Raw genomic sequence first — 13,631 nt, forward strand, 5'->3', positions numbered from 1 at the left:
CCTCGTTCATGCAAGACAGTGATAAACACACATAAAGGCCGACCCACATGGAGCGAACAGACGCTGCGAATTTCATGCGGCGCGGCGGGACGCCGACGCGCGTTCGCCGTGCTGCACCACATACGGCGAAAAACAGGCGACCGCCGCCAGACAGCAGCCGTCTTGATACTGTAAACAAACCGACTCTCCTCGTAAGCCTAGAAGTGGGAGAACTTTCACTCTAAATAAAAAAATAAACCAAATTTATCGCTTATACATTTTCTTGCAGGCAAGCTGAGACGAAGCGAAAGACCGGTGCTCCATTTACGGCCAGTAAACGCACTGAAAAAGGCAGCAACAACGAGAATTCAGTCCGAAGCGAGGGGTCCGGCTTCGAAGGGCGCCGCCATGTTTGTCGCCGCGCGGCGGAAATCGGGCGCAAGCTAGATGCGGGAGCAGAGCGCCCTCATTGGTCCGCACCGAGCTCGCATTCGCCGCTTCCGGTGAGCGGCTGACCGCCGGGCGAACGTATCTAGCACTGCTTGGTCGGCGGCGAACGGCCGGCGGCGGCCAGGCGGCCGCCACCGGGCGGCCGTTCGCAGGTTTTTCGCGAGAAAATCGCTCCATGTGGGTCGGGTTTAAGAGGGTATTGGCATCACCTCCTAATCACATGGTATGCCAACGGTTGTAGACTGTCTCCTATTGCGTCCTGGAAAATTATGCAAAACATTTTTCGCACAGCTGCAGTAAGCCACGCTAATTCTCATTCAGCTCATGAACATGACAAAATTTCTGGTTACATTCTGATGAGTTGCTCAAGAAAGGCTTCACCTCTTTTAGTAATCTAATTCAACAAACTGCAAATTGCCCTAACACTGGAAGAGACATCCAACGTGATGCAAATTTTTGAAGAAGGTGAATGTACACACCTGCAACGAGAGACTAGTATCGTTAACTTTCACTTGCTGCAAGATGCTCGAACACTTCCTGTATTCTAACCTGGTAAAGCACTTCTAGGAAAATATCTTTTTTACCCCCACCCAGCAAGGTTTTCACTTCAGTTTTTCGTGTGTAGCACAACTAAATAACTAGGATGGGAACCCACACTACGCTAAAGCTATAACACTGGGCGTAGATGCATCAACATCAGGTAAACGATAACAGGGGCTAGTTGGCAGTTTATTGTACACAAAACCACAAGAGACTGATCACTGAAACACTAAGCCATATTTGTGAGTCCGCGTGTTTACGCTATCGCCCGCGCCTGGTTTTCTGCAAAAGATTTCAGGAGCTTACAGCAGAAATGCTGAGATAGCTCTAACTCCTCGCTCCTATTGAGCAATACTTAGCATTTAGTGCCTAGATAGGTTTTATTAGAAATATGCCTCCCAAGATAAACTAATTTGCACACGACATAACTACAACCAGTTTAAAAACTGATCAACAAGTACGAGAGCTTATTTGCACAATCTTCTTTTGAAAAAATTGCCCCTCACGGCCACTCCAAAAGATTCTCAAGAGGATAAACAATTACTGACACAAACAGTAGTTGTTCTAGTAGTGTGACATAAGATCTAGTACACATATACAGAAGCCAACAGCCACAGAAACCAAGGGGCACAGGGGATTTTTTTTTAAGTTATTTATTTTGTGGTGTTGATCAATTTAGAATATTACTGAATATGTTATCGTTTAAAGATAACTGATTAGAAAAGCAGAAGAAAAAACAACTACCTGCCGCCGGTGGGATCCGAACTCACGACCTCCGAATTACGTGTCCGGTGCTCTACCTCTGAGCTACGGCGACGGCTGTCGATTCTTCTGCTTTCGGGGGTATTTATGTTTACAAGTAACCTAACCTTGAGAGTGTTCATCAGCGCCACCCACGTTCATAAGCGGCTGACGTAGAACGTCCTGAGTTACCGCAGGTGTGACGTAGGACGTCATCGAACGGAGAGGGTCGAAGCTGCGTGAGAACCCTCTTATGCTTCCTAAGGCGTCAAGGCTGCCAGAATCGAGGCCCTCACTAAGCAATTAAGCAAACAAGGGAAGGGGATGAGGGGCTCGTTATAAATATGACAGAAGCCAACAGCCACAGAAACCAAGGGGCACAGGGGACGTCTCCGTTCGATGACGTCCTACGTCACACCTGCGGTAACTCAGGACGTTCTATGTAAGCTGCTTATGAACGTGGGTGGCGCTTATGAACACTCTCAAGGTTAGGTTACTTGTAAACATAAATACCCCCGAAAGCAGAATTGACAGCCATCGCCGTAGCTGAGAGGTAGAGCACCGGACGCGTAATTCGGAGGTCGTGGGTTCGGATCCCACCGGCGGCAGGTGGTTGTTTTTTCTTCTGCTTTTCTAATCAGTTATCTTTAAACGATAACATATTCAGTAATATTCTAAATTGATCAACACCACAAAATAAATAACTTCAAAAAAAAAAATCCCCTGTGCCCCTTGGTTTCTGTGGCTGTTGGCTTCTGCCATATTTATAACGAGCCCCTCATCCCCTTCCCTTGTTTGCTTAATTGCTTAGCGAGGGCCTCGATTCTGGCAGCCTTGACGCCTTAGGAAGCATAAGAGGGTTCTCACGCAGCTTCCACCCTCTCCGTTCGATGACGTCCTACGTCACACCTGCGGTAACTCAGGACGTTCTACGTCAGCCGCTTATGAACGTGGGTGGCGCTGATGAACACTCTCAAGGTTAGGTTACTTGTAAACATAAATACCCCCGAAAGCAGAAGAATTGACAGCCGTCGCGGTAGCTCAGAGGTAGAGCACCGGACGCGTAATTCGGAGGTCGTGGGTTCGGATCCCACCGGTGGCAGGTGGTTGTTTTTTCTTCTGCTTTTCTAATCAGTTATCTTTAAACGATAACATATTCAGTAATATTCTAAATTGATCAACACCACACAATAAATAACTTCAAAAAAAAAAATCCCCTGTGCCCCTTGGTTTCTGTGGCTGTTGGCTTGTCATATTTATAACGAGCCCCTCATCCCCTTCCCTTGTTTGCTCAATCTAGTACACATGAAGGAAGTGCCTGAAGGCTTTGTATTTACGCCACTTTTATTCCTCGTGTTGTGAAGGCCAGTGTCAGTGGAGCCATTAGGTGTCACAGTGGAGCACTGTGGAACAGACTGGGGAAGACAACGAGGTGACGTGGGCAAAGGGGGACCAGGAGCAAGAAGTTGATGTGCATGGTGTTTGTTGTGAGTAGGGAGGACTTTCGTGGTGGAGACAGATGAGTGCGGTATGCCTGCGATCTGTGCATGAACTGGGGCATGGGAAGGGCACCGGCATGGGGAAGTGTACGACAGTATGACCTCGGTCTAGGAAAAATCCTCGAGGCCTAACAATGTCAATAAATGATCGAGCAGCAGGCCTTGCAAAATATCAGGCCGTATAGTGATGACTGTGTCCGATTAAATTCTTTGACGATGTGTCTATTTTGCAGTCTAGCCTCAAGAAAGCCTCTCCCTGGTGCAATCTATGGCAGATGACTTTCAGTACTGAAAAATGTTATGGTGTGCAGTTAAAAAAAAAAAGATGAAGCCCTTCCCTTCCCAGCTCACGTAAAATAAGTAGTGTAGTTCTAACTATAGAACCTGTTAAATATATTGAGGTTACGTTTAGTGAAATGCTTCACTGTCCTAATCATACTGACTTGATTACAGGAAAAGCCTATTGCCTGCTCCACTTTTACCGAAGGTTATTTTTAAGTACACTCAGTCATCTATGAAAGTTAACATACCTGTTTGCACTATGTCTGTTTTTAGAATATGCATAGATCCACACAAAAGAAACCTCACAAACAAACTGGAACAAGTGTGAAAAAAAACAGTGCACTTTGTAACAGGAAGTTGTAATTTTGCTGGCAGAAGCTATGAAATATAAGTAAAGCCCTCTATTTTTAAGGTAAAACACAATTCATAGTCTAGAAAGTTCACCTTGAGGAACAATTTTACCTGATTTTTGCACCTTGAACATATTTCTTAAAACTCAGGTCAAACCCAATTTGTCCCCGAAAGTGAGCCTTTAGACTGCTAGTTTTCATGTTCACAATTCTGAAGATATCACAGGAAATCATGTGGATATCTAAAGCTTATTTCAGAGGGGTGTCTTTGGTCAGTTAAGGATCTTGAACCTCTTTTAATGCTTGTTATTTATGAGGGGGATGAATTGACTAGTTATGTGCACTGGAGAGATTGCTTTGCTTGCATGTAGTTCAAAAGTGCATATGTTTGGCTATAATGTACCCACAATTGGTTATGAGGCAGCAGCGAGAGTAATCACGCATTTGAAATTCTAAAAATTGACATGGCTATTACTAACGACCTGCTTTAAATCTCTATTTGCAATCCGGTGTTTACAGGCAATAGTTAAAAAGTTAACTATTAGCATTTGGTAAATACCTTTACTACTTAACGTGATACCCAATTTTTGGTGTGTGCCAACACTGGTAATGCTATGCCACAGAAAGGTTCTCTTTGCCTCAAAAACCTTATCTTTAAGAAATTAGTGATCGGCTTCCTGAAACATCTGGAGCAATGATTAGTGATTGGCATGTTAGGTTTTACAGCGTATGAACAGTTGAAGCTATCATGCACCAAACACAGGGCTAGAACGACCGCACTGCTGGGCTGGCGGACCGCCAGTTTTCAAATCGTTACAGTTTTCCTTCTTTTAGAAAACTAATAACTCAGGATAAGTACTACTGCATTCTCTCTTGAGAGCAGGTTGTGGCGGAAAGGAATTTGTTTTGTCGTAAAATACTGTGAGATGCCAATCATGCTTCCGATCACTGAACTTACTCAATGGCAAAACTAAAATAGAAAACTGTGAGGCAGAGATGCTTTAGGCAGGCACATTAGAAGGACAGGTCTGGACATTTTTCAAGGAACATGTATCAGAATGAAACTTAAGTAGATTCTCCTTACTTTATGTAGGCCCTACCCTATGCTGCTCCCAAGTAAAGCAGAATATTAGCAATATGAATTTCCTCGCTAAAATGCCCTGTACAGCACGAAATGTAAGGTGTTCCAAACACTTCATCCTTGATAAACTTCACCTCTGCCACTGCACACACTAGCATCATTTTCTCATTCACCACTTGTGGGTCTTCCAGCGGGTGCCATGCCGTGTGGCATCTTTATGGCCATCACAAAAGAGTGGGGGCAGCAGGAAGCGTCCCCACAGCTGTGCCAGGCTGAAGTTTTGCTAAGATAGAGAACGTTCACGGGAAATGCATGATCCCAGCTTTAGAGTTCCCAGAATTCCCTCCTAGTTTACCTCGGAGAAAAACCTAAGCACAATACAGTAGGCGCTCATTAACTTGAAGGGACCACAAAATTTGGTCATTCTAACGGAAGTGCCCCTAAAAAGATGTGAGCGTGCTAAGTGTGTCCATATGTATGTTTTATGAAAACAATGAATAAAATATCCCTTCAGAGAGAGGATAACTGCAAATAGCAGTCATTGTAGTACACATAAAGTGAGCTGAAGACAGACCATGAAACCAGCTCGTGTTATCCTATTTGAACATGGCAATAGTCAGCTGTCTAAAGTTCTTTTTTTCATCATTTTTTTAATTCCCACTGTACCTCACAGCAGCTGCCATTTGTGAGTCTGAGTTTTCCTTTCCATCCAGCTCAGAGTGCTCTTGCTCCTACGGCAACACACCTGTTACCAACTCACCAAGCAAATTTGCTGCCGGAAACTTTCTGAAATGTATGTTATGGGTTCTCTTTACATAAGGGAATGCAATAATAGCAAAGCTGTCTTGCTTCCTATCACAGATAGTTATAGGGATTTGAAGTTGTCACTCCAGAAATGCAAGGTTTGTATTCCTGTTTCTGAAGTGGCAGCTTCAATGCCCTATAACTCAAGTTCTATGATAGGCAGGATGATAATTTTGCCTTTATTGTATTCCTTGGTGTCAAGAGAACCCAATACATTTCGGCAAGTTTCCTGCAGCAAATTTTCTTGCACACACTGCACAAAATACCAGCATAAAAATTACATTAGTGCTCAAGGAATTGTTTTACACGAAATTAAACGATATATTTAGAATCAGCAAGCAAAATACGTGTTTGCCGGGGGATTTTGTAATTGTGACTACATGAATAAAGTTTTGTTTTCTAGAGCACGCTCCCCCTCAAATGCATAGAGCACGTTCCCCCTCAAATGCGTGCTGTGGCAGCACGCGCAGCTCTAGAGAAGGTACCCGGCCTTCCACACACTGGCATGAAAGATTCTCGCCAAGTAAGCTTGCTCCTAAGAAAGCATACTGCCTGCAACGCAGATTCCCCTCCATTATGGGCAACGGCACATGGAAGCTACCTCAAGAGAAGAGGGCAGCTTTGAAATAAAACTTTTTTTTTTAAACTGTTGTACCTACTTGTATGCCTCATGTTTTATACTGTCCCAAAGTTTCATTGCTGAAATCGATCAAGAAGTACTCTAAACAAATTGTTTTATCAACCACAACAGCTTTGCATTGTGGGGAAACTATGAAACAGAGGAGTTTTTCTCCAGTACAGTTTTGTGCCTAGAACAGCTGCAATTAGTGATTTGTAGCAGGTCGTTAGTAATACCTATACCAGCTTTCAGGATTTCGAAAGCGCAATTACCCTTGGCGCTGTGGCTCGATAAAGTTTGGCTTTTTCGACTAGCTACATGCACTGGAGGGGTTACTTAGCCTGGATGCTTTCGAAAGCTCATGAATTTCTGCACGATGCCACCAAATTCTGTCGCATCACAGTGGCGAGGAAAATCGAGTTTTTAAAACTCTAAAAACTGATGTGCCTGTTACTAACAACTGGCTACAATTTACTAATTGCAACCTGTTGCCCATCCATGATAGTTAAAAAGCTAGTTATTCAGCTATCAGAAATTGGTTGGTTTATGCGGTTTAACGTCCCAAAGCGACTCAGGCTATGAGAGACGCCGTAGTGGAGGGCTCCGAAAATTTCGAACACCTGGGACTCTTGAACGTGCACTGACACTTAATCAGAAATTAGTTAACCGGCTTACTACCTAAGACAATTCACCAGCTTTCTGGTGTCTGCTAACAATGGTGATACTAGGCCATAAGAGCCATCCTTTTACCCGTAAAACACTATTTTTGAGCCACTGCGGTGGCTCAGTGTTGTGGCGCTTGGCTGATGACCCGAAAAATGCGGGTTCCATCCCAGCCACGGCAGTCCAATTTTGATGGAGGCTTGGACACTTTCTGCGGCAACTTGACAGGTGTACGCCCAACTTTAGGTACTTGTACAGTAACTCTAATGACCACGAAAGCTGTGTTCAAAAGGGGCACATCTCTCTCTCACCGCGGCGTCTCTTCGCGGCGTCCGAGTCAGCGTGATTGTACGTGCGGGAGGTGATGCCGGGCAGGGACGAATCCCTCTCTCTTGATGCAAAGACCGTGGTGAGGTCAGGCTGAACGCTGTCCATGTAGTGATGTCAGTGCACGTCAAAGAACCCCAGGTGGGCAAAATTTCTGAAGCCCTTCACTATGGCATCCCTCATAGCCTGAATCGCTTTGGGACATTAAACCACCATTAACTATTTTGAAAATTTTTGAAAGCTTTCCCTGAAACACCTGGTATATATCTAGGGAGCACTTGCCTTTACACCGTTTTGGCTTAGGAGTGCTGAAGTTCACAAATAAAGTCCTTAGGCTGTAGCTGCCCATTTTCATCCAACTGAAATGTATCCCGGAGACATTTGCACTGCCGTGTTTTAATTAAAGGTCACCTGCATGCTTCTGAAAAAAAAAACATGATTTCATGGATACTCACCCCTCGAGTTCAGAATGAATATGTCGACAAATTCTCAATTTCAGGGGAGCTGAAAACGAAGAAACCCAAGCATGCAAGTTTGAACACAGCTTTGAATGTATCTTTTATCTGAGGAGTTTCATAAAAAGCTTAAAAGCACTTAGAATACAAAAAAATCTAGAAAAAGAGTCTACCACCTAATGAATTCGAGCAACTTTACTCGGCTACCGACGTCGTCAAAGGTGAAACCATAAAAAGCCGTTACGCCCGTGAGAAGGGCCACTTTTGAAATTGTGAAGTTGTAGCATATTCGACGATACACTGAGAGAAGAGCCGAAAATAACCTTAAATTTGAAAGACATTACTACTCAGGCACAGCTATTTTACCAAAGTTTTAACCAATGAAGGGAAAAAGCTGTCCATGACCTTCTTCGCTGTTTTCATCATTAGTGCTGTCAGCGACCTTAAATAATTGCAGCGCAACTTCCTATGTCTTCCTCTTCGCATCTATGATCACTTGCAAGCACTCACACAGACAGGCTTTGTGCCTCTCCCAGTCTCCCCTGGACGCGATGCAGGTAAGCCACACGATGTCTGCACAAAATTTAGAACACATGACCCTTAAATTTCTGGCCAAACAAAAAGTGATACACATATGCTTGAAAGTCATGCTTCTAGAATGAAACTGTTCCCCTGCATAAAAACATCTAAAAAGATTACATATAATTCTTTTCAGTCACCACACATACTGTTTACTAGAGATCAAATTTGAGCCCAAACACATCGAGGGCCACTATTAGCAGAGAAGCTAGAAATTTCGCGTGAACTACGGCCTGTAGATCTCTTATGGCAGGAGATATATTTATTATCTGGTGGCTGTAAGGCATGTTTACAGGAATGCACTGCTAAGAAAAATGTCTCGAAAGGCTCTTTCATAGCGCAGTAACAGGCATCGGAAATGGAAGTGTTTGCATAATTTTTCTGTAGTATACCCACCACTCAATGTTTTGCCTAGCAAGTCAAACAAATGATGATTCAAGGTCCCATTTCTGATCATCCTCTTTTTTGCTAGCACGAACTTACAGCAGAGGTCTACGCCATGAATCCAGCCAGAATGCATCAGCCACTGTACGCAGGAGGCAGCGGAACAAGCTTTAGGGTCCCGATTACCACTGGGCTAATTGCGACTGCCCCAACGGCAAATGTGGGGAAAGCGTAGTGAAGCACGAGGGGAAGATAGGAAGTATTTTATGGCAGAACTAGCCTGGATGAGGAATGGCTCGAGCAATTTATGTGATGCTGCAAATACATTCTTGCTGTCCTGGTAATTCATGCTAGATACATCTTGATCAAAGAACAGCCTCCCATCTTTTTTTTGTTTGCTTGCTTGGTTGTCCGATCTCTTCTGCAGCGTTAAAGTAGGTAGCTCGCAACACTGGATTCCGCGAGCTTACCGCAATTGTGTCACCCAAAAGCACTGATGACGACGGCGCTCTGGAGTGCTATCCCTAGTCATCGCTAGGCCTAACTTGTTTCGTATCGAAGCCATAGCGGAAGCTGTTTTGAATTCACCAAAGCTATACTAAAGGGTCTACTTATGGCACTGCCTTACTGACAACCTCATTGTTTCATATTAAAAGAAAGATATATTATCGATTTCAGTGACGCCTTAGCAGCGAGGCTGGCATGCAAGCAGATCGGGTTAGTCTCGCTGCAATGGTGGCAGCTGCTATGGGTCTGGGAGCATAAAACTAGCTTGTACCACAGTTATTACTCCTACCAGCAACTCGGTACAGGTCAGCGATCCTCAAGAAGGATTCATTTCTGGCATTACCATATCCCAGGGCTTATTATTTACGAGAACAAGAAAGTTTAACACGGTTTTCTGATGCTGCCACTAGGGATCCGCCGTAGAGATGTTTCCTTGGCGCGGTCGGCTTGCGGGTGGCGCGGTGTTGTATTCGTTTGTGGAGGCAGTGCCGTCGGATGGCACTCTCGACACTGCGCCAACTGCACTGCTAGATATTTGTAAATGTCGCTTCGCTCCGGACCTCCGCATCACTTTGTTCGTTGCACCGCAACCCAGAACGGTGGCGAGCCTTGTGACAATGGCGAATCGTGATTCGAGATAACCGCAGTTAAGTTTGGTATCCACAGTTAATCATTACCGTGTTTTGACTGCCCATGTGACCGCAGGCCAACCAACAGCAACGTTTCAGCATTAGCAATGTTTCAACAGTGCATGGTGGTCATCTGCTCGTGCCATCTGTGGAGTACAATCGTCGGCTAGACTTGGCACATGAATTGCAGTTGCAAGTTCTCGGTGCGATCATTATATGGGGAATACAAAAATTAGTTTTGCCAACAAAATTCAGGACCGCAATCATTATGTGAGTAAACACAGTGGAAATCTAGGGAGCACTTGGCTTTACGCCATTCGGGTCAGGGGTGCTGAGGTTCAGTAATGAGGTTTTAGGCTGTAGCTGCCCTGTCTAATCTAACTGAAGCACCTCCCAGTGGCACATGCACTGCAATGGTTTAATTAACCATCACATGCAGGCCTTTGAAAAAAAAATGGATTTCATGGATACTCACCCCTCTGGTTCAGGATGGAGAAGACGATGGAGATGAGCCATCACATCAGCTGTGGGGTTCTCAGTTGCAGGGGAGCTGAAAAGGAAGAAACATAAATGCATGTTTGAACACAGCCATCAAATTTATCTTGTCATTGAGGAGTTTCCCAAGAAGCTTAAAAGCACTCACAATTTAAAAATCTGTTAGCATACTACATTAAGTCAAGCGAGTTCACTTGGCTATGGAGAAAAATCCCAAGTTCTTGCTCCAAGTAGTTCTGGATGATCAAATGGATTTGAGTAGGCAGATGTGTGAAAAGAATGTCTCATAGTCCCGAACATTCATGAGAGAGACAACTGCCCCAGTGTCAATCATTAAGGGGAGGATCACATTATCAGCTTGAATGGGAAGGCACATAAAGTAACAGGGCACTGACACTGTCTGACCTTGCAGACAGTCAATGCATTTGTAATGGTGCCTTCTTGAGTTTCCATTTCGTTGACGGTTCCCACCGTATCTTCTGATGAGTGGCATAGTTGGAAGAAATGTCCCTTCTTCCCACATGTCTGGCAGTATTTATGGCGAGCAGGACAAGCAGGAAAATTCGTCCATGATCCGGCGAGCCACAGCAAAAACAGCAGCCTGGCCATGCCGATGGCGCAGAGGCTCCCGGTTGCCTACCTGCCTGACGGGGAGGCTGACCTCCTCGCTCTCGGCGTCCGTCATCGCTACCCGGCCGGGGGGGAACGCCGGTCCGTTGGCCGCCATCTTGAAGTGAAGCCGGGCAGGGAGGGAGACAGTCATATTGAACTGGAACAGGAAAAGAAAGACCGCCATCTTGAAATGAAGCCACGCAGGCAACGTTTCTAGATAAAGACAGTTGGGAAACTGCGCCGGCGAGCCAGGGAGCGGAGCGGCCCCACGCGATCGCCGTCTAGGCGGTGGCGCTGCGGTCGCTTTAGGATGAACGCGTCGTCTGCTACTCCCAGCTTGAGGAGCGTCGGAAGGAGATGGAGATGGCTCGCGTCCGTTAAAAAAACAACGTATTTAAGGAATATTACCCACCCGAGGAATATTATCAACATAAACTACGAGGAGGCAAGCGGGCAAGCGGTACGTCATGTTTCTCTAAACCGCGGAAAGAGGGGCTTCCAGTTTTTTCCGATATTTACAGCCAAAAGCTCAACCTCGAGCATCCTGCCCTCACGTACCCAAGACGTGGAGCGCACGCGGACTTCGCAATTCGTAGATGAGCGCGGCTAGAAGCAGCCGCCCCCGGCGCAGACGATGCGAGGCGCGAACTAACGTTAATCATTCGCACAGCAAACAGTGACCAAGCGCAGTCAATGAACGCCGCGGCGGTGAAGAGAAATCGTGGCCTCTGAGATCAAGCGGTGTGTTAAAGGACCGATGCTGGAGCTGGTCACGGAGGCCACGGAAAACAAACGCGGTACACCCACCACCCAAGAGATGGCGCTCGCATCTCTTTGAGATGAAATCGGCGACAGAAAGGGGCCGCATACCCGGAGAGAGTTTTCCAACTGTCTTTATCTTGAAACGTTGCACGCAGGGAAGGAAAGTCTCGCCGAGGACGAGACTCGTCATCTTGTGTCTACCGACGCTGTGAAACGGTCTTCTGGAACACCTAGCTGCTGCATTATTTTATCTGTGCGTTTTCCTTGAGCAATCTCCATTGCTTTCTTGATCGTAATTCTCGCCGAGTTGGATGAACCGGCGACGATGTGACTGGAAGCCGCAAAGAATTTGATCTTGCACCATGATGTCGGTAGCGGTGCCAAATTTGCCCGATTTGGCGAGCCGGTGGACATCTCGAATATATTCGGCAGTTGGCTCAGCAGGACTCTGCACTCTGCGTTTGAAATGAACGCGGCTGAAATATTCGTTTTGTTCTTTTTGAGAGTGCTTGTCTAGAACTGGAAGCGCCGCTTTGTATATGTCCGGTGCCTCGGAGTCACCTGTCGCCACGTCGGTTCCTGCCTGCGTCTGTTCCTCAATAAGGCTGTAGTAGGCACTGATCTACCCCCCGCGCGTTGAGCAGAAACGCTTTCTGGTGGTCTGGCATAGCGATCCCGGCGGCGGCGTCTACGTAAGCCTGGAAAACATGTCGCCATTTGAGCCAAGGATTAGCCGGTACCCCGGGGCATGACGAGTAGGGTGGCAGAGGTGCCATGTTCATCTTGAAGCAGCTGCAAGCGGAACGAGGGGGTCAGGACAGCCGTGCAGAAGACGCCGCAGTAGCGTCAAGAGGTCACGCAGACGACGTTGCAGTCTCGTCAAAAAGCAGCCAACTGCAAAAATGCCGCTCGAAAGTAGGTCAGCAGAAGTAGTAGACGTAGCGGAGAAGTAAGTAAAATTTTCTGACTCACGTATAGGCATGATGCATGTGGATGGACCCTCGTCGCCAAAATGTGTCGCGCGGCCTTCCAAGAACGCCACGCCGGGACAGCAGCCTAAAGACACTGACGCTAACGCTAACGCTGACCGACGTTTAGAGAGCCCTCGTTTATGTAGAGCGCGGCGCCTTAAATAGACTGAGCGCCGCCTGCGCCTAGGGTGCCTCGATGCCAGCGCCGCCGTTCAGGGTGGAGACAACATCGCGGGCGCCGCCATATTGAATCACATGGGATCAGCTGCTCTAGCGTGTGTAACGGCGCCACTCTTACTCTCGGCGGGCGTGAGAGTGCTTTTGACCAGAACAGTCTTTTTCATCAACATCGCACTGCGTATCTTTTCACTCATAATAGCCATTTTAACATCCGAGGGTCGAAGGCGTAATTGCATGACTTAATTTTACAGCCCCAGGTGGTCGAGGTTGAACATTTACTGTTCCGTCTGTTGGTTTGAAAAACGCGCTGATATTTTAAAGATCTGTTGCCGGGCAGGTGCCGCTGCTCCATGCGGATAGAATAAATTGCTGCCTCTGTTTTTTCCACGATATTTTGGATTTTAATTCGCACGTTCTGTTAACGCCCGCGTGCCGTCAGTCGCCCGAGCACTGCTGCTGGTTTCGCTATCGTCGCGCGGGCTGTTTCCGTTCCTTTTGCTCGCAAAAACTGGTGTCTGTCTTCTTCTAATCTTTCAAACGGTAACTGCGAGTTGCTCGCCCGTTTATTGCTCACAAGGGCGCAATTACATATGCTTATGGGGTGGTCGCTGGTATATACAAATGATGCCGCCGTATACCGACGTTGCCACTGCTCCTGCGTTTTCTTTCTCGAGGCCAAAGAAAACGAATCGCCCCTCGTTGGCAATAGCATAAAGGATTAC

General features: G+C 46.4%; 1 protein-coding gene across 31 annotated transcripts in view; it reads right to left on the bottom strand.

Annotated features, from left to right (window-relative positions):
* The window catches only part of LOC149355127 (uncharacterized), a 52,830-nt gene extending 39,958 nt beyond the window's left edge, over positions 1 to 12,872 (bottom strand). For 17 of the 31 annotated variants that reach the window (XR_016291460.1, XR_016291456.1, XR_016291455.1 and 14 more), the window contains exons 1-4: positions 12,731 to 12,872; positions 11,025 to 11,153; positions 10,365 to 10,439; positions 8,301 to 8,363 (exon numbers count right to left, since the gene is read on the bottom strand). Coding sequence is in view for 13 of the 31 variants with exons in the window: in XM_089583634.1 (XP_089439760.1) it covers positions 10,405 to 10,439; positions 11,025 to 11,153; positions 12,731 to 12,740 (174 nt within the window). In the remaining 18 variants the exon portion in view is untranslated. Of the gene's footprint in view, positions 1 to 638; positions 1,302 to 7,617; positions 7,757 to 7,790; positions 7,840 to 8,300; positions 8,364 to 10,364; positions 10,440 to 11,024; positions 11,154 to 11,866; positions 11,988 to 12,730 lie in introns of those variants that run through there. The other 14 variants (XM_089583630.1, XM_089583623.1, XM_089583622.1 and 11 more) reach the window with 14 other exon arrangements.
* Positions 12,873 to 13,631: the final 759 nt, after the last annotated feature.

This window comes from Amblyomma mixtum, chromosome 3, assembly GCF_055824585.1.
Source record: "Amblyomma mixtum isolate Tamu chromosome 3, ASM5582458v1, whole genome shotgun sequence".
Classification (NCBI taxonomy): Eukaryota; Metazoa; Arthropoda; class Arachnida; order Ixodida; family Ixodidae; genus Amblyomma; species Amblyomma mixtum.